General features: G+C 38.5%; 2 protein-coding genes and 1 pseudogene across 3 annotated transcripts in view; 2 read left to right on the top strand and 1 right to left on the bottom strand.

Annotated features, from left to right (window-relative positions):
* The window catches only part of LOC309808885 (centrosomal protein of 78 kDa-like), a 525,691-nt pseudogene that overhangs the window by 404,303 nt on the left and 95,595 nt on the right, over positions 1 to 25,793 (top strand). The window lies entirely within an intron of this gene.
* LOC309808065 (centrosomal protein of 78 kDa-like) lies at positions 1,349 to 13,747 on the bottom strand (the record flags this gene model as incomplete). Its single annotated transcript, XM_082628073.1, has 3 exons — positions 13,500 to 13,747; positions 10,721 to 10,851; positions 1,349 to 1,483 (listed from the first exon to the last, which is right to left on the bottom strand). The coding sequence occupies exons 1-3, from the start codon at positions 13,606 to 13,608 to the stop codon at positions 1,349 to 1,351; spliced, it is 375 nt and encodes a 124-aa protein (XP_082484199.1). The 5' UTR covers positions 13,609 to 13,747.
* On the top strand, positions 22,459 to 23,989 carry LOC309808063 (uncharacterized protein; the record flags this gene model as incomplete). The annotated part of the gene is made up of 1 exon (XM_082628068.1): positions 22,459 to 23,989. The coding sequence occupies exon 1, from the start codon at positions 22,562 to 22,564 to the stop codon at positions 23,987 to 23,989; it is 1,428 nt and encodes a 475-aa protein (XP_082484194.1). The 5' UTR covers positions 22,459 to 22,561.

Genomic DNA, 25,793 nt, shown 5'->3' with positions numbered 1-25,793 from the left:
CTTGCCTTGGGCTTCCCTGGTGGCGCAGTGGTTGCAAGTCCGCCTGCCGATGCAGGGGACACGGGTTCGTGCCCCAGTCCGGGAAGATCCCACATGCTGCGTAGCGGCTGGGCCCGTGAGCCATGGCCGCCGAGCCTGTGCGTCCGGAGCCTGTGCTCTGCAACGGGAGAGGCCACAACAGTGAGAGGCTCACATACCGCAAAAAAAAAACCCCAAAAAACAAAAAACAAACAAACAAACAAAAAGTACTCTTGCCTAGTTTCAAGGAACAAAACTAAAGCACTCAAAATGTAATTAATTTATAATTAATGTAACCCTCCGCCAGTAAAGACAGAGACCATATCACATAATAACCAAAACCCACAGGCACCCAACAAAGTTTCCTATATAACACCTAGGTGGTATATAAATAAACCAAAGTTACCGTTTTATTAATGATCTTTCACAAAAGATCACATTTCTAACTGGTTCAATTCATAATGGAGCCTCATTCCACATTAGAAAATGACCTGCTTTAAGTTTCCCTTAAATTAGAAAGTGAATTATAGAATCTGATTTGAACAAAACATATTACAACTCTGCTGAATGTTAAGAATTAACTTTAGTGAGTAAAATATCTAATGCTTACGTTTAAAAGTCCTAAATCATACCCAACCCAATTTATTAAATGTACGATCACCAATATTCTCTTTGGCTTCTTGAAAATATTCACCCCCGTGCACTCTTCCCCTTCTGCTCATCATCTACGCACTTAAAACCCCTTGTAAGCTCAACTCTCGTATTTCTCAGAAAGGCCGTTAATGTTCATGATGCCCCTTTTGCCTTACATGAGCAGGTGCTCAACGTTTATTGAATGAGTGTCTGCCAATCCAGTGGATGCACTTTCAAAAATTCCTCCCTACACTCACCCTGTGATAAATTATATTTAGATAGAACTTTTTAGATTATGCCCTGCTTTCATGCACATTACCTAATGTAATTCTCATAGTATATATTTTTATCTTTCATTGCATTCTTAGAAGTTTTCCAATATCTTAAATTTATTTAAATGATTCACTTTCCTAATTCATTGCCAGGAGAGTCTCATCATGTCTTTTATGTTACTGTATATACAATACATGCACAGAAAGTGCCTTCTTGAATCAAAGAATCATGAACAGGAAATAAGCTAATGTCATATAAAAGCACACACACATACACAAAACCAGATTTTCACATCTTTAAAAACATGCTTTCTGGAATATAGATCATATCATCACTAAATACTAGTAAATGCAAAAGTCCATATGATACAACCAATTTGCAACATATTACAGTTCTAAAGCTTACAAAATATGTGTATATGGCTTCAAATCAAATCAAAATAAAACCAAAACACTCTCAAAAGCAGATGAAACGTGTTTACCTCACTGACTCGTCTATCAGCCTTCAGTCTTATTACTCTTTCCTCCTTTAACTGCTTTAGGCACTCCTCCAGGGTTTCCTAAACAAACAGAGTCAATATTATAAGTAATTCATAGTATAATATCCAAAAGCCTTTCCAGCTATTGGTCTCATCAGGATTTAAGGGCAGAGCCAGAAGTGAACTCAGATTTTAGTCTGCTACTGGTCATATCATACCATGCCAGTGAAATGAATGATCAAAATCTATCAAATTTGCAAAGATTTATTTAAATTCCACTCTTTCCAACATAAATTTGTGGCAGCCCACCATAAAAGGCATATGCATATAACATAGTAAGTCAGAAATAAGAAGTTACGACCAAGAAAGAAATATTCTATTTTTATTTGTGGGTCTCTTTATAGCAGGAAGTCCTATTAACGAACCTGCTTAGCATACCTGAATTGCATAATTGCAGATTCAAAAGCATGTTTTAAAAAAGTAATCACTTTTAAAGCAATTTACAGTCAAGCACTGTTCCTGGAGTTCCCTGGGTATTAAATAATCGAATCATCAAAACCCTAAGAGGGGGCTTCCCTACTGGCACAGTGGTTAAGAATCCGCCTGCCAGTGCAGGGGACACGGGTTTGAGCCCTAGTCCAGGAAGAACCCACATGCCGCAGAGCAACTAAGCCTGTGCGTCACGACTACTGAGCCTACGCTCTAGAACCCACCTGCCACAACTACTGAAGCCTGCGCGTCTAGAGCCTGTGCTCCGCAATAAGAGAAGCCACCGCACCGCAACGAAGAGTAGCCCCCCGCTCGACGCAACTGGAGAAAGCTGGCGAGCAGCAACAAAGACCCAATGCAGCCAAAAATAAATTTATAAAACAAAAAACCCTACGAGGAAAGAACAATCACTAACTCCATGTTATTTTACAGATGAGGGAAACAGAGGCAGAGAAGTAGAGTAAGTAGAGCAGCACAGCCAAGGTCACACCACTAAGTAGCAGAGCCACACTGTGGACTCAGGAAGCTGGCTGCCATTCCTGCTCACGGAGGTGGTAGTCTTCCCGTCACCAAGGTCACTGAAGTAAAATGAACACTGATAAACTATCTTAGGAGTTTTAGGAACTAAGACACTTCGGTCCTTGAAGTGGGGACACTGCTTGCAATAGGCAGAATTCTGACAGAGCCCCCAAGATGACCACTTACTGAAGTACACAAACCTTCCACTTATCCAATCAAACTCTAAATGTAGGTGCTGTAGTGAAGAGATTTTGCACATGGAATTAAGGTTCAAAATCAATTGATCTTTTAAGATAGGGAGATTATTTTAGGTGGATGTGGCCTACTCAGGCACCCCATGAAAAGGACCTGAACTCTTCCTGAATTGAAGTACAAAAGGGACAAGAGGGAGACTCTCCATTGCTGGCTCTGAAGAAGTCCAATGCTGCGGCAGGGAAGGCAAGCGAGAGGCCTCTAGGAGCTGAAACACTCCCCCGACTGACAGCCAGCAAGGAAATGGGGACCTCTGTCCTGCAACTGCAGAATCTGAATTATGCCAACAAGCCAGAAGAAGCCTGTAGGCATTCTTTCCCAGAGCCTCTGGATGCTAACACAGCCAGACTGACATCTTGATTTCAGCTCTGTGGCCCACACAAACTATGGTGAACATCCAACGTTTGGGGCTCAATATCTTACACTTAAATTTCACGTGCTTTAACACTCTCAGGAGGGAACCCACAAGTTCCCGTGTGTATCTGAGCAGGAAGCCCAGTCACGCTGTGCCTGGACTTCTGACCTACAGAACTCTGAGCTAGTCAAATAGGTATTGTTTTCAGTCAGTAAGAGTGTAGTAAAAGAATTAATATTCTACTCAACCTCCAGGTTCGTGAGCAAAATAAATGATTGTCATTGTTTTAGGCCACTGTTTTGGGGTGGTTTCTTATGCAGTGATAAACAATCATAATACCTATACTTATGAAAACAGTAAGGTATATTTATACATGTTAACTGCTTTGAACAATCACTTAAAGAATGAGGAACTCTATTACCTGTCATCATTGGGAGAGGCGCTGGTATCACTGTCTGGACAGTAGCTTTTGGTACCTAACAACAATCCTACATCAGGAGTTTACCCTAAGGAAATCAAAGATGTGGGCAAAGATTTATCTACCAACATGATGTCATAAGATTGTTTATAACCAAACCCTAGAAGAAAGCTAAGAGCCTCCGAATTGGGACTGGTTTAAATAAAAACAGCTCATCGTCTGAAGGAATGCGCTATGAAGCCACTAAGAATGACAAGAGGTCTCAACCAGAGTTCATGAATGGGCTTCAGGAGTGCTACATTCAAAATATATCTGTGCGTTTTTCCTGGGAGATGATGCATAAGCTTAATCAAATTCTCTGATGTAGAAGAGTAGTTAGTGACATGGCAAAATATTTCGGATACTTTTTTAAGACAAAAGAGCAGATTAGGTGTGTGTACATGCAGAGGTGGCTTTTATTTCCTTCAAGAAGTTGTTCATTGTTTTCAAACATTTGCTCAATGAACATATATTTTTATATTCAGAACATGTTTAAAAAATTGAGAGTCTAAGAACTTCAAATTCTTTAGTGTTTCATTACTAAAGCCAGTCAAGTTTTCAATGGGGAAAAAGGGAAAAAAATTGCAAAATTCCTCTACTTTTAATATAATGGTTTAATCAATCTTCTAAAACTGATTTCAAAGAAATTCTAAACAAATAAACAAAAAAACAAAAAACCCTCAGCACAGTCAGAGGAAGCTACACTAAAATTCCTGACTGGTTCTAAATAGCACATCAAATTGCAATTACATGCAACAGTTTCTCCCTCTAATGGAGGGAATTAGAACACAGTGTTCAATTTTTGTGAAAAAGTGTACCCTCCTCCTACAAAGTATTCAGAATTCATGTCCCTTACATGGAAATATGGAACCAAAAAAGTTAGAAAGTAAAATTGCTTGATATTCTATTACTTAAGTAAGACTAATGATAAGGCTTTGGAATAATTTTCCTTCCTGCCATCTGCTCTCCATTCCACCCTTCTGTACACCAGCTAGGGTGATTTTTCTGGGACAAAGCTCCCATCATATTGGATATCAAATTTTATGTTCAACTTTTCTCCATTTAACATTGAAATCAAGCATTTCTCATATAATCAGGGGATTCATAACCTTGATTTTTTTGTGTGGGCTACAAAATATTCCACTGAGTGGGTTTACTGGTTAACCATTTTACACATTTAAATTCTTTCCAACTTTTCAGTATTATCAGACAAAATAACCGTTTTTATGCATGAAGGCTTTTTTCCATATTGAGAATAATATTCTTACAATAAATCCATAAAAATGAGTTTGAGATCAAAGCAAATGAACATTTTTAAGGCTCTGAGGTACCTATCTCCAGACTTCTTTCCAAAAGATTTCTGAGATTTTACACTGCCATCAGCGATGTATCACTTGGTATATAACCTCTACTATAACTGTTGGCTTACTTCCTCACTTAGAGTGCAAGTTATTTGAAGATAGGGGGTGTATTTTATTAAGTGTTTATCCCCAGCACCTGTGCCTAGCACAACGTAGACGGTCAATAAATAATTGCTTAATAAGGAAAATCCCTGCCACACACGTACATATAAGATGTACGAGTGTGAAAGACAGACTGTGTGTTTTTCTCTAACTGGATAGATGAAAACTTGTCATCTTCTTTAGTGTGCAATTTTTTTGCTTATAATTAGTCATTAAATTTCTCTTTTAGATTATATTGTAAATATTCAGATTCTCTGAGGCAAATGGGCCTGGCACTACCCATTAGCTACATAACCTTGGACAAGTTCTATAACTCTAGGCCTCAACTTCCTCATCTATAAAATGGAGATAAGCTCCCATATTACAGAGCTCTTGTGAGAATTACATGAGTTAAAACACATATAAAATTAGAAGAGTGCTTGGTACATAGAATATGTGCAATTAATGCTGAATGAATGAACATGCGAATGCAAACAGTAGTGAAGGGCTTAAAATGAAACGGTCTCATCCCACTCCCACATCCAGCACTCAAGAAGCGACCGATTCTTTACGCAGTTTTTAATTGTAAAATACGATATGTATACTGAGAAGTGCACAGAACAAAACTGTGAATGTGACAAATAAAAAGAGAATACTTACATAAGCACTACTCGAATCTGAAAGTATTGATACTTGTCAGCATCGCAAAAACCCCCCATATCCTTTTCTCATCACAAGCTCCTTCCCTCTTCCCGGTTAAACACCAACCTCACTTCTTGACAGTCATTTCCTTTAACCTGCATGCATCCCTAACAAAAGAGCTTAGTTGTGTCAACATCTAACTTTATGTACAGGATCATAGTATATGAAGTCTTTTCTATCTTATTTCTTTCTCTCAACATTGGTTTAAAAAATTCATCCACATTGCTGCCTGTAGCTCTAGTTCATTCAATTTTATTGCTGGATAGTTTTCCCACTGTACAAATACACATCATTTATTTTTGACTGTTAATGGACATTTGGTTTGTTTTCAGTTTGTGCTAATGCAAATCATGGACAGGAATCGTGCTGTACCCGTTATTCTGGTGCATTTACACAGGGCGGGGGTGAGGGCTGCTGGCTCACAGGCTATTTATATACCTTCAGTTGACGGAGAGGGCTAAATGCTTTCCAAAGTAGTTGTGTCGGTTTATACTCCAGTATAAACAGGGTAGAAGATTCCCATAGTACTTCAGGTCTACAATACCTGATACTACCAGACTTTTTATTTATGTATTTGTCAATCTGATTGACATGTAGTTTCCTTGGTTTTGACTCACTTTTCACTTATTACTTAATGAAGTTGTACACTTTTCTGTGTTTACTGGCTGTATGGATTTCCTTTTTTATGAGGTTTACGTCAAATATTGTTATTTTTTATTATTTTATTATTATTATTTACTTTTGGCTGTATTGGGTCTTCGTTGCTGCGTGCAGGTTTTCTCTAGTTACAGCGAGCAGGGGCTACTCTTCATTGCGGTGGCTTCTCTTGTTATGAAGCACAGGATCTAGGCGTGCAGGCTTCAGTAGTTGTGGCACATGGGCTCAGTAGTTGTGGCTCACGGGCTTCGCTGCTCCGTGGCATGTGGGATCTTCCGGGACCAGGGCTCGAACCCGTGTCCCCTGCCTTGGGAGGCAGTTTCTTAACCACTGCGCCATCAGGGAGGTCCAACTATTGTTATTTTGAATTCTTCTCCATTTCCAAGTAATACTCTTCCATGACTATTTTCTCACTAAATTGGAGGCATTATCTGTTCACTTTCTAACTTACTAATAAGTAAGGGTTTAGTTCCTCTACACTCTTTCCTATGTCCACACTGCTCAGTAAAGTTATGTCATAATGAGTTATTCCACTGCTCATGATCTCTTTGACTTGTAGTCATATACTTAAAAACCTACATTGTTGATCAACTAGAAACTCTCTCAACGTCACGCTTTGTAAAATAAGCACATTCATACCATCTTCCCTTTTTTCTACCTCCTGTCTACCTTCCAAACCTAGCTGTTACGTTGTCAAAGTTGAAATTTATATTCTGTTCTATGTGCAGTTAAGTCTTCTGTTATTTGAGAGTCAGTACGGAGTAAGGTTTAAGAGAACAGGCGGAGAGCCTAAACTCAAAGGCTCGATCCAACCTTAAATTAGGTACAGCCTGGGCAAGTTCCTTCCCTGTCTTAGCTTCCTGTTCTCAAAAGTGGGAATGATATTAGCACCAACCTCATAAGGCTATTCAGAGGATTAAATGTGTTAATATATGCAAAAACACTTAGAGCCTAATATATACTAAGTACATACCAGTACACAATACATTTCAGTACATACCAAGTTAATACTAACACATACTAAGTATAGTTTACTTTAGTTATTTGTGATTACATGCACGTTGACAATAAAAGCTGCAAACCAAGACAGTATTGCCATTATTACAATGAAATTAATATTGCCCACTGCAGATGTACTGTGTCTCTGTGTATAGACTACACCTCGTTCCATACTGTGCCAGTGTCACTGCCCTTGTGCAGGGTGACCACATACCCCAAGCCGCCTTGGGCTGTTCCAGTTTATACCTGTTGTCCTGATGTTACAGCATTCGAGTGCCTCCTTACACTATTGAAGTGTAAGGAGTTTGGACAAGTTCCGGTTTGGACAACAAATTAGATAGGTGGTCATTACCCCTGTGTGTCACTGAAAAGGGGGACATCTATAGTGTCAAGTTGAAGTGGATTCTTCCCCTTCCTCACCAATAGTAGGTTAAAAATCAACCATAGTTCAGTGTGCTTCAGGTTTATGTCCATATAGCCTTTTCTCCTCTGGAGTTCAAGTTCCTTCTCCTCTTCCTCTCCCTCCTCCCTTCCAACAGTGCCTAACACCTAGTAAGTACGATATGCCTCAAGGTGTTTCTAAGCTGTCAATCACACAATCAATAGAAGCCTCTCCACTCTAGACTAGCTGCAATCTGCACTGAATCCCCTATTACCTTCCTTCTTGGTTTATTGCCTCATTTTGCTGGATTATGTCTATAAATAGCTTAAGGTGTAGCACAGGAGGTCAATTCTTCAAATTTCTTTGGGTACAAAATATCTTCTTCAGCCTCCACGTATGACGGATAGTTTGGCTGGATACAAACCCCTAGGGTGAAAATTATGTGCCTGAAAAACTTTGGAGGTATCTTTCTAATGCCTTCCAGGATCCATGGTGCTCATGACAAGTATGATAAAGTCAGATTTTAACCTTTTTTTTTAGGTGACCAGTATTTTTCTCTCTGGAATGGATGTATCCTCTCAGTATTTTATTCTATTTTAATTTATTTTTTCAGTATTTGAAAGTTTCACAATGAAGGGTGCCTAGGTATGAGTCTATTCTTGCTCACCTTGCATAACTATTTTCAATCTGAGGCCTGATGTCTACTTTCAACTGTGGGGAATTTTGTTGCCCTTTGACAGCTTCCCTCCATTTTTTTTCTGGGTCTGGACTTTCTAATAGTAACATGTGGGATCTCCCAGATGCAGCCTCTCTAACATATTTCTTTCTTTTTTTTTTTTTTTTCGGTATGCGGGCCTCTCACTGCTGTGGCCTCCCCCGTTGCGGAGCACAGGCTCCGGACGCGCAGGCCCAGCGGCCACGGCTCACGGGCCCAGCCGCTCCGCGGCATATGGGATCCTCCCAGACCGGGGCACGAACCCGTATCCCCTGCATCGGCAGGCGGACTCTCAACCACTGCGCCACCAGGGAGGCCCTCTAACATATTTCTATCACATTTTCCATTGTGTCTTTCTTTTTTATATACTGAGAAATTTTTTAAATTCCTACTGAATTTATTTCAGCAACCATATTTGCATTTCCAGGAGACCCCTCTTGCTTTCTGACCATTCTCCTTTTCATTAATACCCTAGTCTTATTTTATAGTTGCTAGCTCTTTTTAAACCTCTCTCGGGATACTAATTAGGGTTTTTTCTTAAATTATTCTGTTCCCTAAATTGTCCCTGGTCCTACTAGGATATGTTTGCACTCTTTCCCCCTCTCTCATATTGTAAGCTTTACTCAACTAACAGGCAAAAGACAGTTATTTTCTATTTAAGAATGAGCGCAGAAAGCTCCCTGAAGTCAATGATTGATTGGCTTCTTATGCAGGAAGAAGCGGGGAGTAACTGTAACAGGATCTCCCCCAAACACAATTTTCGAGGGTGTAAAAACTCACAGTAGCTGCCCCAGTTCTCGCCAGTTTCACTGTTTTCAAAATGAAATCATCTCATTTCAGGAGGGTGAGGGCGGGGCTGGGAGTCCACTCCTCCAAACACATCCCTTCAATGAGCTCCCCTATTTGTCACACTTTTAACTAACTCCACCCTCTCTCCTACATGCGCACCTGAGCATGGGGCTACTTTTTCAGATGGGGTCAGAATCCTCCTCAGTTGCTCGTGGTCCCTGTGCATATTCTAGGTGATGCTTTTCCTCTGTTCTACTGCTTCAGTTTCACACTCTTCCACCTGTCTTCTCTCTTTCAAAACTATGTTGAAATCTCTTGATTGTTGTGGGCATATATACTTAAACACTTTGATACCATCATTGTAGTGTCTTGTCAAAACAGAGAAGAGCTAAAAGGGTTCTCAGTGTATTCTGAATCTGCTATTCTGTGGTCCCAGTGTTTAAACTTCTTGGACTTCCCCACTGTCTATTACTGCTTTTACAAATACAATCTCGTGGTCTATTCGTGAAGGAAATGAATACACCACATCTAAAATAACAAGGAATGCGTGTTAGATGCTCTAGGGTCTTGTCATACTCTGCCATTTACTAATAAACCACTTACGTTCTACAAATTGTAGGTGCTCATTTATAAAACGAAAGGGAGTAACTCCACTTGAACTATAGATTTCTCCTACTCTAACATTTCATAATTTTCTAAGTTCTTTTCTTAAAATTTCTCTATATTATCATTAATTTTAATTAAAAAATAAAAATCTAACTTTCTCTTTTGAAAATCAAAGAGTAATTCCCGTAGTCCTACAATAATGGGATAATTAGTTCTGAAACCTGTCAAGTGTCATGTTTCATATGAAGAGAAAGTCATATTAAATAATTTTAAAAAATTAAACATGGACTTTGTAGCACAAAGACAAGGTCCCCCCCAAATGGTGTTCCTTTATTTACTAGAAATGTTCAGCTCTGCATTAAAGTTGAAATAAAATAAATATATTAATTTTGAGGTGCAAAAATTTCTTATAAAAATCAATTTTTCTTTTCTGCCCATACAAACAAAAGTATGGAATGACATTAGAGGTCAGGTTTATTTGGTAATAGAACGTAGCTTCTTGATATTTTTGATTTTAGGAAAGGAGAATATCAACATCAAAACGTTTTTCAACTTTACTTTTATTTAAAATGAGGCCATATTTTCCTCTTATAAAAAGAGAGTTCAACTAGAACTGTCAATTTTCTCATCTGTAAAACAAGAGCACTGAATCAGCTGACTGTATTCATTCAGAACTCAATTTCCTTATCTTATGATCACTAAGCTTCTCCCTAAATCTAATATACTAAGGTTCTAAGGAAAGGAAAATATATTACTAACGACATGTTTTGATTTCCGTTTCTTAGAGTTCAAATGTCCACCATTCACCTTGGTCTAAGCTTAAGGAACCATTCAAGGGGATACAATGCAGGTGGGAGGAGAAAACAGAACCCTCACACAAGCTGTGCTGTGTTGCGATCAGCCTTCCGTTTGAAAAATAATCTTCTCTATAGCTTTAAAGTGATAACTTTGTACCTGCAATGCTTCTTGTTTCAAACGGATTTTCTCTGGCTCCTCCTGAACACGTTCTGAGGAATCGTCGACCTCTTCGATTTCTGAGGAGGAAGGACTCTCTACTGTCACAGTCACAGGAAATTCTGATGGACCTGAGTGTCTGAGGAAGAAGATACGAAATCACAGAGTTGTTACACTAAAGTGCAAAGAAAGAAGACAAGATTGTAAAATAGATAACACAAGCCAGATCCAAATATCCAAATATTAAAGGGCATTTAACAAAAGTGATCTGCGGTATCATTATTTATAAATGTCTCTCACTGCTCCTTAGTCTAAAACAGGCAATGACTAAGTAAAAGTACAGGAACTTATTTTTGCTATGTTACTGTACAGACCTCTGTTGTACGTGGTTAGGATTAGTAATGGGAATTGCCCATATTATTTTATTAAGTTTCTTCCACAGAAGCCAAGTGAAGATCCAAGGTAAACATTTTTTCTCAGATCAACTTTATACTGCAAATGAAAAATTTATTCTTCACCATCAGACAAAAACAGTCTGGAAGAAAATGTAGTTTTTCAGAGGAAAATACATCAGTAAAGGACTGATGAATAATCAGGAAGTCAACATATGTAAGCTGTGAATAATAGACATTAGAATTTTAAAAAATAAATCACATACACACACACAACTAAAACTGACCCATCAAAAACTTCATCTTCTCACCACCCTTAAGCCAAAACTAGGGCAACGATTCTCCCAGCAAGCTTCACTGCCACTGCAGTGTTGTTCAATAGGACATTTCCAAACATTTAAAACTGACCTGGCCACAACCCCATAAAAGTCTACACATCATAAAGAACTGTGCTGGGATTATATAACCACGCAGAAGACAAGTCACTAGGACATCATTTTGACAACAAGCAGCAACCCCTGCAGCCTAGGAAAACCCTAACAGGAGAACGAGGTGCACACCCCTCTCTCCGGGAACACAAGGCCAGGACTGACACCCAAGATGCTCTTCTCTCAACCTCAGCAGTGGTGCCTTTCACAGAGCAACTATGCAGTCTCCCAAGACCACTGGGAAGGAGAATCTGATACTGACAGTATTCGCTTGCCACGAGGCCATAAGCGAGGGAATGTGTGTGGCCTTGGTGAGAGAGCAGAGGTTTGGGAGGTGTTGCTTTATATTGGCTTTCAGATCAGGAATTTGTACATACAGCCCTCAAACAACGTTTCTTGAAAACATGCGAATATTCTTGAGTATGACAGCTCCATGTGAGGGGTCAGAAATGGCAGTCAAGTTCGTTTCACTGGGTAACAGCGGATTTGCGGACTGGAAAACAGGCTTCCTTGTTTACAGACATAACCACAAGGCTGCCAGTTGTGCGCCAAATCCACACAACTACACAGTTGCCTTGGGAGAGCGACCAAACATGTTTTACATGGATTTATTTCAGAGAGGGAAATGCTTCATGTAAGGCTCTGTCAATTTAAAAAGCAAGAAGAATGACCATCCACCTTTCCCAATTCAAGCCCTATATATCATAAATGTGATAGCTACACACCAGCAACTGATTACATATATCACGAGCTTTGATGAATGGAAAGCCCCTAAAAAGATATCAACAAGACAAAGTTAGATCTTCATGTAAATACATGACCAGTTAAACCCAGTTAATACAACTATTTAGTAGTATGAACAGTATCCATACAGAATTGTGTATAAAAATAAATAAGCTCAAAACAAGGACCTGGAGGGCTCTGCTACGGAGAAAACAGAACAGAATTCAGCCTACTGGCTTGGTAATAACTCTCTGAACTGCTGAGAGGCCCCTTCAGCTCCTATGTTCAGGATGGTTGAGATTTGTCTCTCTTCTTTAAATGGTGATATTAATCGTTCTCTAATTTACCACCCTGTGTGACGAGGATGGACCTGCGATTAAGTGTCTCAGGAAGAAGACAGGAAACCACAGAGCTGTGAAACTCAAGTGCAAACACTGGGGATTCAGCACTATAGTTTATGCAACAGCAATTCACATTACCATTTGCAAAAAAGTAGTCGGTTGTCCAGTGGGGAGTAGAAACATCCATTTAACATGAGCAACTGAACAGATATTTTACACAGTAACTACTTCAAGTACTATTTAAAATCAATTCTCTTTGTTTTCTTAAGCAATTGTTAATCCCCAATTTCCTGATTACTACCAAGTAAGTCACCTGAAGATCATCTAGAGCCATCTATTTCACTTAGCAAGCCTAAAGCTATAATTCAACCATTTTATTTACTGTTCTGTGACAAAAATTACTATGAACAGCTATCCCCTGGATAAGAAATCAGGTAATGCTAGTTTGACTCACTAAATCTGATTTACTGAGTTAATAAGCCAGTTGATTTAGGTCTAATGCATATTTTTCATCCATTCTGCATTAAACTATTTCCCATGCCTAAAATGTCTTTTTTTCCATTCGTACGTATCCAAATTCCTACTTCTGTGCTGTAGGGCTTCGCTCAACTACACCTGCCTTTAATCAAACTTTTCTCACATGCACAATTGGTGATCATTTTAGTCTCCTCAAGACTCCCACGGAGTTACCTCTGTTGTGACACTTGAGAAACAACTTGAAACTCCCAATTACTTTTAATTTTTCTTCCTTAGAGGGCTCATTAGGCAGAAGCCAAGCCATGTGTGAGTTACCTTTTTTCCTCTACACAAAGCACCAGAGACCACCCACATAATACAAGTTCCAAAATAAAGAACTCTAAATGACTGAAAAAGACAGGGAATGCAAACAGGTTACCTGTTGCTTTTTGCACTTTCTGCAGGACACAATGGCCGGAAACCAGACACTCCAGGTGGTAGCGCTTCAGGAGGGTAGCATTCTTTACCAGCAGAGTGTTTCCTTCCATTACTTACAGGCTTCTTTGCGGCCAAGACTACGTTTGACAAAGCATGAAAAGAAGGAATCAAGATGCACCAAAGGTCTACAGAGCAACTGTCACACGTGCACACGTCGAAAGGAATCAAAAAGGCACTTGACAATGATGCCAAGCCCATTTAAAAAGAGGATCGGTTTTGTACAAAGGTTTTACATAAGCCAGCATTTTTTTTTTTTTTTTTTTTTTTTTGCGGTACGCGGGCTTCTCACTGTTGTGGCCTCTCCCGTTGCGGAGCACAGGCTCCGGACGCGCAGGCTCAGCGGCCATGGCTCACGGGCCCAGCCGCTCCGCGGCATGTGAGATCTTCCCAGACCGGGGCACGAACCCGTGTCTCCTGCATCAGCAGGCGGACTCTCAACCACTGCGCCACCAGGGAAGCCCTAAGCCAGCATTTTTAAAAAATATAAGTTCTCTACAGTAACAAGTTATTTTAACTAAAACAAAAGTATTGACATGTGCAGAAATGCAAAAATAAAGTTTAAAAAAAGATCCCAAAGTATGATACATTTTATGTATCATGCAGAAACACTCAAGTTTCCTGAATCGTAGAACACCTTTGGCATTTCTGAATCTCAAGGACACAGAAACACAGATATACCCATGACTTCTGCCAAACAGAATCTTCAGAAGTAGACCAAAAGTTAAATTTAAGATGAGTTTTTCTATGTAAAAACAATACAAGTTATAAGGCTGCAAGTTGCTGGGGGGTAGGTGAGTCAATTTTACCTTCCTATAAGCCTGTCAACCTTCACTGCTCCTTTGATTTCATATAGAAAACACAAAAAAAACAAATGAAACCCACTGGATGAAAGAGTGAAATGTGGAGACTTACCCTATATTTCAGTAGTAAAGAGGCAAGTATCTTTATATGAAACATTTGGTTGCAGAAACTAGACCTACGTGTTAATATTTTACTTAGAACAAGCCATATATTAAAATTCACATTTAAATATTTAATTTGAATTTACTGAAAACAAACATCATAGGTTAAAATGGTTATATTTATCCTTCAAAGCTACTATATTTTATTTTATTTATTTATTTTAATAGATCTTGATTGGAGTATAATTGCTTCACAATTCTGTGTTAGTTTCTGTTACACAACAAAGCGAATCAGCCATATATGCATACCCATGTCCCCATATCCCACCCTCTTGAGCCTCCCTCCCACCCTCCCTATCCCACCCCTCTAGGTCATCGCAAAGCACCAAGCTGATCTCCCTGTGCTATGCTGCTGCTTTCTACTATATTTTAGCAGCATTAGGATGCAGGGTAAAATGGAGTGTATGTGGTAATATAGGACAAATATTTCATAGAGTGTAGCTTATTGATAATCACCACACGATCCTGTGTGATTTACATGCCTCTTAAAAATATATAGGAGCTCAGTTCATTTTGTGCTATTTTATTGTGTTTTTTAACTTCATTGCCATCAAAAAAAATGTTTGTATGCATACGGTTTGTATGTGTATACCCTTCCTTTACTTTCAGAAACTAATGCAAATACATTTGTATTAAAATTTTTTTAAATTACACTTTTCTTGTTAGGAGATTAAAAAATTTCTAATAAAAGTTCCCATCTTTTATTAGGCATACATAAGTACAATACAAATGTGACACAATTCACACCATTATTTCACTCCTATACTCACCTGGATCTAGGTATATACCCAGATACTGATTTGGCTTACCTCTATGTCTCCAAATAACTGAGGCAAATACAAAAAAAAGCCCAAGAAATAAAATTACTCTTAAAAGAGCTCAATGAGCTTGTATACTTCAGTTACATTTCCACTTTGTTTAATCATGTTAACTAAAAAAAAATGTTTAACTATTCTCATTCCATGATGCCCTATTATTCTGTACTAATTTTACAGAATTCCTAATATGTTTTACATATACATGTTTTATTTATATATCTTTCCATTTCTAATATCATAGCAAAAGTCAATGTAGCTATTTTAAGAATGCTTTACATAGGATATAAATTTTTAATAATAATATCTAATTAGTGTGATATCACAAATCTTAACTTCTTTGAATGTACTATTTGATTATTAAAATATCACTCTCTTGAAAATACAATTGGCAGACGATCAAAGTTTTTTGACTTCATAAACACTCTTAACAACTTATTTAATACACTATTGTCCAAGCAAGTTAATAGAGAATCAAAAACATACAACTTGAAGTATAAAAAAAAAAAGCTGTATTTATGAAGATGTTTACAATAGTTTATTTGAGGTTATTTCCAATTTTTCACCAATTTAAGAAATTGACCTACTCAATGAAACCTTGTGAATGCAATGGTAAAAAGTATAACTATGAATCACAGAATTTAAATTTAGTATGAAAAGAATGGCAAATTATATTGAAGCTATGTGGAATTATGTTTATAGACAGCAGGAATAGAAAATTAAAATGTAAATATTGCTTGATAGGATAATGGGATTAGAGGTGGTCTTTTAAATTTTTCATTTTTATGCTAATACAATACCTTTATAAAACTCAAAAATCTTCAAACAACACATTTTTTTAAAATTGTGGTAGACTACACAAAACAGAAAATTTATAATTTTAACCATTTTAAAGTGGACCGTTCTGTGATATGAAGTCAACAAATTTTTAAAACTTTCAGAGGGCACCTGAATAAAAGATGTGCTGTCCACTGGTGATTTTAATGTATCTGGTATATAACTAAAGTCACCATAAAACTCTTTCTGGGAAATTGGCAGATCATAAAAATAAAAAATTTATTTTGCTTTTTATTAAAACTTATTGTTTTGCTGTTTCAAAATTCAAATTTACTCACAAGAAACAGTTTCATATTAGATTTGGTTTCACAAATGCTGCTCCTGCTATTCATTCTTATCACCAAAAAAAAAAGACTATTTGTGACTAACGATAATATGTTACAGAAAATAAAAAGTTAAAAGGTTTTCAATCTGCATATCTGGGAACCTAAATTAAAGCATCACACAACATTTTCAAAAACAGAAAAGCCATTTGATTTGACTAAAATCTTAGTTTTAAGATGGCAGAAAGTACCTTGATAATTTTCTTTTAAGAAAGAAAGAAAACCAAGCCATTAAAGAGAAATTCTTCCGAAAGAACTGAAACATGTTATATACCTCTGACTTGGCACTCCTTCCATCTGGAGAACTTGTTTGGTAACTGTTTTCATCGCAGAATGATCTAAAGTAAAATGAATTGAAATTAGAGTAATTATTTTCCAGTGAGTGGCTATTTCCATTTAAAACCAAAAGCCAACTAATTATTGCTTTTCCCATACATTTAAATATGAAATCTACATTATATAATTATACACTTATTTCCCCTTGTGTATTCTAATTTCTTCCTCAGAAACCTAAGATGCCATCTTGCAGACTGCCCACAGTGGCTACTATTTTGGCAGCAGCAAAGGTCAACTTGAAACATTTTGCATCTAAAGTGGCTTTGGCTACCTTTGGATACAAAGTACAGTCTGAGCACCGTCCAGACGCTTAGATACCTAAAGAGCATCTAAGATATCAAACCAGGGCATCCAAGATAACAAACCAAGTCCTGATATTCCCTCAAAAGCTGCTCCTCCCATCAGCCCCCTTCTTCTAAGGGATACTACCCAGTTGCACACATAATCATCAACGACTTGTCTCCTTGGTACTATTTCCTTCATACCTCACATCTATCTGCAGGTCTTGATAGCTACACCCTCAAAACACAACCTGAATTCAACCACTTTTCACTTGCTGCAAACTTCCAACCTAACCTAGGCCATAAACATCTCTTATTTGGAGCACTGTGATAGTCTCCTAACTGGTCACCCTGTTCCTCTTTTTTTTTTTTTTTTTGAGGTACACGGGCCTCTCACTGTTGTGGCCTCTCCCGTTGCGGAGCACAGGCTCAGGACGCGCAGGCTCAGCGGCCATGGCTCACGGGCCTAGCCGTTCCGCGGCACGTGGGATCTTCCCGGACCGGGGCACGAACCCGCGTCCCATGCATCGGCAGGCGGATTCTCAACCACTGCGCCACCAGGAAAGCCCCCTGTTCCTCTTCTTTATCCTCCCAAGTCCCTTCTCTATACCAGGTCACCTTATTCAGATACGATTTGCATCATGCCTTTTTCCAGTTCAAACCCCTCTACTCATTTAGAATAATCCACATCTTTACTCTGGCCTTCAAGACTTTACAAGAGCAGACCCCTGGCTAGCTCCTTGACCTCATGTCATACCACACTCTTCTTCACTCTGTACTCTGCCCAGATTGGTCTCCTTGCTTTTCCTTAAATACTCCACCCACCTACATGCCTACATACTCATTGCCTCCTTGTCCTGGAATGTGCTTACTCCACATCTTCCATGGCTTGCTCCTCTCTTCATTCAGGTCTCCGTTCAAATGCCACTTCTCCAGTGAAGCTGTCCCCTAACAAACCTATCCAATGGAGTCCTACCTGCTCTCCCTCACTCTCCTTACATTAAGATAGTTTTGCACTTCCTACTCTCTAAAATTATATGACTTATCTATTTACTCATTTCTATCTGATCTCCTTCACTAGAATGTAAGCTACATGAGGGCAAGACTTTTGTCTGTCTGGTTCACTGCTTTATCCCTAGTCCCTAAACCCGTCTCTGGCACACAGAAGATGATTACAAAATTACTTGTGAATCTGACAAATGAATAAAGTACTCCTGGCAAGAATTCAGAGGTTGCACAGGAAAGAAAGAATGCTCTTGGTGGAAGCAGGCTTAGTATCTAGGTTCACCTCTATTCAGAGTAGAGATAAGAAAAATTGACAAGTATAATTCACTTTAATTAGTACCTTAGCTGCTAAAAACATAAGGGAAGTGCAACACTAGAAAAGTACAGTTGAAGCTTGAACAACATGGGTTTGAACCTCACGGGTCCACTGACACACGCATAGTTTTCAATACATATGTACTATCGTCCTACATGATCCAAGGTTGGTTGAATCCACACATGTGGAACCACTGACTATAAACTTATACCCAGATCTTCAACTGCGCAGGGGTCGACACCCCTAACCCCACGTTGTTCAAGGGCCAACTGGATATGATGAGGAAAGTTAAACACATTAAGTTTTAAAAAACTGTCAATAACTGAACAAATTCTTTTTGTTTTGCTATGTGTTTATCAATTTTAAAAAAGTGACCACATACCAACAAGCAGATTTTTTCTTATATCCAGAACGAGCAGAGTTCTGTTGGTTTCAAGGGTCTTTAGGAAAGCCTTTGCTCCTTCACTGGTGAGGCCGCACTGCTGCAGGTCAAGTGCTTTTCGATGAAAGACAAAAGGTCACTTGCTAACTCTACAGATTTAACATATAGAAAACTCTCATTTTCTCACGTGTGGAAGAGTCCTGCACAAGACAAGTCATGGCAGGTTTGTAATTTTGGGTATGGAAAAAAACAGAAACATATACGCACACACATAATGCATAATCCAATTTAAAAACCTCTTCTTGGATGTGCAATGATAACCCTGGCTTTAGTAACAATAAATCAGACAACATATTTTACAATTACAGAACTGAAGAATAACTGTATATAACCTATAAGCAAAAAGCATCACAAAATGAATCTCAGTTCATAATTAGCAAGGGCGGCAGGGGCATGTAAACCTCACAAGCAAAACCTGGTGGAGCTCAGAAATGCACTGCATTCTTCTGATCATGATCTTCAGCTCCAAATCACACTTGAAACTAGTTCAAAGGGGAAAACAAAATAGAAGAAATGTAATAACTGTTAGTTTTAGAGGAAAAAAAGACAAGTCTAAGAGGATACAAATAATAAAAACTTTCAACAATGTGTGAATACAGAATACATACTAAAAACCTATCATGAAAGTATGATGGTCAAGAACCCTCGCAGTAAAAGGTCAGACAAAAACCAGAAAAACGGATCATGAATTCTAGTAGTTCTGGGGCTGAACAACCTACTCATTTAAACCAAAGGGATCATCACTAAAGCCCAGGGATTAAAAAATATTACATGAAAGGAAACTATCATGAGTCTTTTGTTTAAGTGTTGTGTGGACCATCACATTAAAATAACTGGAGTCTTTCAACACCCCCATGACACACAGAAATAGCAAGTCAGACATACGGATCTGACAGGATATGATACAACCCTTACAAGCTCTCACTACAGAAGAATGGACACAGGGTATAATTAACCAAATAGCCAAATTAATACAAACAGCCAGTAAACCTCACCAGTCAATCAAATGAATACAAAATAAAACACAATGTGGTTATTCTCCTATCAGATGAAGCCAAGATTCTGTAAGAAAAGCCTTTAAATAATGTCTATACCCTTTGGATCCAACAACTCTCTTTCTAAGAATTTAACCAAAAGAAATAGTCAGAGATATAGGTAAGGATATATATCAGAGTACTATTTGTAACTGAAAAACTGGGCAAAGCTTATATACAAGAATGGATAAGCTATGTGCACTGTGGCATATTCATATAATGGAATACTGAACAATCACAAAAAATGATGCAGGAGATGCAAATTTACTGACTTGCTAAAATGCTCATACTAAATTAATTGAAAAAAGTTATAAAATTGGGAGTAATCCCACTTGCATAGAAAATGGAGAGGTACTCATTTTTTTAGTTTTACATTTTTTTACAAGTGCTACAGGCCAGTGTTTGTGAGAGGCAGGCTTCGCATCTACTGTTGGGGTGGACTACAAATTGGCATAGCCTTTCTGGGTGGTAATTTGGCCATGTGTATCAAATGTCTTAAAAATAGGTCACACTTAGTCATTCCACTTGTAGTACCTTATTTTACAGAAGTAATCCCGATGGACACAGAGATGTATATACAACGTATTCACATTGTTTCTGACAGGGAAAAGCAAACTGTCTAAATAGAATTGCAAAGAATCGATTAAACTATGGGACATCAATACGACACAATACTACATGATACATCATTAAGTGAAAAAAGCAGGAATATGAAATAGCAGGTATACTACAATTCTATTTTTGTAATCCCTAAGTGTACATATATATTTGTAGAAAAAAAAAGACTGAAAGTATATACGTCAAAATGAACAGTGATTATATCTGGGTATTAAAATGATAGGTAATTGTTCTCTTGTTACTCTGTATTTTCTATAAAGGATATATGCAACTCTTAGAGAAAGTGTAAAAGCAAAATAAAAGCTATCAGTAAAATGAGGCTTAAAAAAACCTATCACAATAGTATCATGCCAAAAGCTAAGCATATTAAAAATTCAATATTTTCAATTTTAGAATTTCCCTCTAAGCCATAAATCCTCACTAAGAGATTCTGCCAAAGCACTTGCACCCAGGTCACCAATGAGCGGGTTGCAGTTCAGAGTGATGCGCCTCAAACCAGCCATGCAGTCAAGATCACGTCTCCTGGAATGAAGACTCTCAGCCCAGGTTTCTTCATGCCTTCTGGTAGTCTGATACTTCAAAGATTTAATGGGATGAAATTAAGATGCTTGAATAAGGAAACAGGGTGTGCCTGAGTATGGCTTATTATGTCAGAGAGTTACACACACACACAGATCAAGCATATATGCCAGGAGCATCAACCTGAGAAATTCAACAGTCACTTCTGGTTTACGAGTCCAGTGACCCAGATTCTGCTCGGTCAGTGATTAGATTCTAGCCACTGCATTTCCTGTTTCTGAACACTTACGTAAAGTTGGACAACTCAATTACAGTCTATGAATTATTTTCCTTATCTTCTAAGTCAGGGAATTGGTTCTAAATCCTATCTTTGCTGAGGCCCTATATTTCATCATCCTGTCCTCCAATGGCCTCCAAACACCTCACTGGGCAAACCATAAGAAAACTTTTTAATATGCATCTTATTTATTAACAAATTATATACACAAAGTTCCATACATAGAATTTATGTACATGATAAACTACACAGATTTTTAAAAATAATACAAAGGTAAAAATGTTCTCATATTTTCTTTTCCTAACTCCTAAGGCATTATTTTATTTTATTTATTTTTTTATAAAGATTTATGTATTTATTTATTTGTTTGTTTGTTTGGCTGTGCCGGGTCTTTAGTTGCAGCATGCCAGATCTTTTAGTTGTGGCATGTGGGCTCTTAGTTATGGCAGGCACGTGGGATCTAGTTCCTTGAGCAGGGATCAAACCCAAGCCCCCTACATTGGGAGCACATAGTGTTAACTGCTGGACCGCCAGGGAAGTCTCAAGCATTATTTAAAAAACTATATTTACAAAATGTATCTCACATGCTACCTTGGGTGTGCACACAAGCTTTAGAGGCCTGGACTATGCAGAGCCAGTTTGATGTGCCTTGGGAAAATAATGGTTTGACATTTAAGCAAAAGTACTGTCTTGAAGACATTCAATTCTTTATGTTCATAAAGTAAATTTTGGTAACAGGGAACACTGACTGTAAATGAAAAAAGTCTTATTACATTCCTGAAAAAGTAAAAGACTCAAAGTGCCTTTGTTACTCTAAAAGGAAAATCATTAGTGTCATTTTTCTATTAACAATAACTTATTAAAGCTCCAAGCAGAAACAACAGCAATCACTTACACAGTGCTTAGTATGTGCCAGGCACTATTTATACAAATAAGTGCATTTAAACCTCATAATGAGGCATAGAGGTTAAGTGATTTGCCCATGGTCACTAGCTATGAAATGGGAGAAAGGAATTCACTCTGTCTACAAGAGGTGGGCAGGTCAGGCGTGGATCAAGGCCGGAGAGGACGACACCTCTAGGCCACAGCAAGTAAGGGCTGAGCGCGATGCCCCAACCGAAGAAAACTGCCCCACACCGAGCGGTCTCCTGACACCCCGAGCAGGTGCTGGCCTCCGAAAACACGTGTGGGAGCAGTGGGGACAGAGCTCCTGAAGCAAAAAGGAACCGCAGTTGATTATGGAAGATTCTCACAAGAATAACGCTTCAGAGACAGCACCTCAGTCTGGTTCAACAGTTCAGGGAGCTCATATTTCTCATATTCCTCAACAGATGTCATTAAGAGGATCTGCGCCAGTGACAATTGTACCTCTTCCTGGAGAGCAAGTACAGGTTCAGGGGGTCATCCAGACAGCTCAGTCTTCTGTAATTCACCCACCACACGTGCAAACGGTATCATCTTTATCAGAAAGTGAAGAGTCTCAGGACTCATCTGACAGCATAGGCTCCTCACAGAAAACCCACGGGATCCTAGCACGGCGCCCATCTTACAGAAAAATTTTGAAAGACCTATCTTCTGAAGATACACGGGGCAGAAAAGGAGACGGAGAAAATCCTGGAGTTTCTGCTGTCACTTCTATGTCTGTTCCAACTCCCATCTATCAGACTAGCACCGGACAGTACATTGCCATTGCCCCAAATGGAGCCTTACAGCTGGCCAGTCCAGGCACAGATGGAGTACAGGGGCTTCAGACATTAACCATGACAAATTCAGGCAGTACTCAACAAGGTACAACAATTCTCCAGTATGCACAGACCTCTGATGGACAGCAAATACTTGTGCCCAGCAACCAGGTGGTTGTACAAACTGCATCAGGAGATATGCAGACATATCAGATCCGTACCACACCTTCAGCTACTTCGCTACCACAAACCGTGGTGATGACATCTCCCGTAACCCTTACATCTCAGACAACTAAAACAGATGACCCCCAACTGAAAAGAGAAATAAGGTTGATGAAAAATAGAGATCCTGTAATGTGGAGAGCTGTGATTGGAACTAATAACATAGATGGGCGTCAGCCACACTCCAAGATGATGAAAGCTAAAGCGATCATTATCCATCCAGACTTCGATGTGGAATCTTATGAAAATGATATTGCGCTTTTTCATTTAAAGAAAGCAGTGAGATATAATGATTATATTCAGCCTATCTGTCTACCTTTTGGTGTTTTCCAAAGACTGAACCGAAACACGAAGTGTTTTATAAGTGGATGGGGAAGAACAAAAGAAGAAGGTAATATTACAAAAAAATTACACGAAGCAGAAGTGCATTATATTTCTCGAAGTTTTTGTAATTCTGACAAGAGCTATGGGGATATAATTCCTTACACTTCATTTTGTGCAGGTGATGAAGATGGAGTTTTTGATACTTGCAGGGGTGATAGTGGTGGACCATTAATGTGCTACTTACCAGAACGTAAACGATATTTTGTAATGGGAATTACCAGTTACGGATATGGCTGTGGTCGAAAAAATTTTCCTGGTGTCTACAGTGGGCCATCCTTCTACCAAAAGTGGCTGACAGATCACTTCTACCAGAACTGGAAGCAGGCTCTCGAAGAGATATTTGCACAGTCATGCTCATGGCAGCATTATTCACAATAGCCAAAATGCAAAAGCAACCCAAGTGTCCATCAACAGATGAATGGATAAACAAAATGTGGTATACACATACAATGGAACATTATTCAGCCTTAAAAAGTAAAGATATTGTGTCACATGATACAACATGGATGAACCTTGAGGACATTATGTAAAGAGAAATAAGCCAGTCACAAAAGAACAAATATTGTATGATTCCAATTATATGAGGTATCTAGAGTAGTTAAATTCATAGAGACAAAAAGAATGGTAGTTGTCAGGTGCTGGGAAAGGGGGAGAAATGGAGAATTACTGTTTAATTGGTACAGAGTTTTGCATGATTAAAAGAGTCTGTGGATGGCTGGTGGTGATGGTAGCACAACACTATGCATGTACTTAATGTCACTGAACTGCATACTTAAAAATGGTTGATTGTAAATTTCAAAAAAAAAAAAAAAAGAAATGGGAGAAAGGAGATTTGAACCTAGGCCATTTGGCTTCCGCACCCAAGTTCCTGACTGTTTTCTACCTCAGGGGTCAATGGACTTGCCCTGTACAGGCTCAAAGAAGTTTTCAATTTTTAAAATCTAAATTTAAACATTTCCAGATTTGTGGGCTATACAGTTTCTGTTGCAACTACTCTGCCCCACTGGTGTAGGGTGAAAGGAGCCACAACTACCATGTAAACAATGGGTGCGACTCTGTTCCAGAAAAACTTCCTTTACAAAGCCAGGCGACGGGCTGGATCTGGCCCACCAGCCAGAGTTTACCTATCCCTGATCTGCACCATCAAACTATTAAAAAGCCTTCATGTCAAATTATTAACTAACTTTAGGCCTAAATACAGTCATTATAACCACTGTAAAGTTGTTAAGGCATTATTTTAAAAACTATATTTACAAATTGCTGATGTACTGACTTTTATTAGTTTAAAAACTACAACAGCTAATAAACACTTGATTCATTTAAGTCTTGAAGACTAAAATGGCATAGTTTCTTCACAGTATTACAATAAATGTTTTCAGTAAAAAAACATACATAAAAGTATTATTAGGTATTATATATTAAATCTCTTATTTCTAAAATTAAGTGGACTATCTTTACTAAATGGTAGAATCCCAAACTGAAAACTGGTCATATTCTTTCAGCAAAATGAAAGCTGCGCTCACATGTATTAAAAGACAAAAATTAGGGCTTTCCTGGTGGCGCAGTGGTTGAGAGTCCGCCTGCCAATGCAGGGGACATGGGTTCGTGCCCCGGTCCGGGAAGATCCCACATGCCGCGGAGCGGCTAGGCCCGTGAGCCATGGCCGCTGAGCCTGTGCGTCCAGAGCCTGTGCTCCGCAACGGGAGAGGCCACAACAGTACCACACACACACACACAAAAAAGACAAAAATTAACTGCCCTCTGTATCAATATATTAATGTGCTTCAATCACATATGTTTTCATGAAAGTTTAAACATAAAATCACCTTTAAGATCTAGGCCATGGGATCTGCTCCATGCCATGTCAGAATACACCCCGTGAAGTTTACTTAACTTGTCTTTAGTGTGATAGAATTCTTTATACCTTGACAAATAACTAAAAGGAAAAAAAAAAAAACCCACACACACAATAAGATGAAGAGCCTATACATTTGTCAATCTTGACTTATTTGCTTTTCTTGAGTCAGTTGGAGGTTTATAGCCACATTCTCAAAATCATTAACTACAATCTTTCCAAACAGGTAATTGACGAACAGATGCATTCTAAAACTTGTCAGTAACAAAGTGCTATTCCAGTTTACAGCAAGAGTTTAATTCTATTTAGATACTAAAACTGAATACA

Source organism: Mesoplodon mirus (genome assembly GCF_964341445.2).
Source record: "Mesoplodon mirus genome assembly, chromosome: 7".
NCBI classification, from domain to species: Eukaryota; Metazoa; Chordata; class Mammalia; order Artiodactyla; family Ziphiidae; genus Mesoplodon; species Mesoplodon mirus.
Note: the sequence above shows the minus strand (reverse complement) of the source record. Positions and strands in the feature narration are given on the sequence as shown.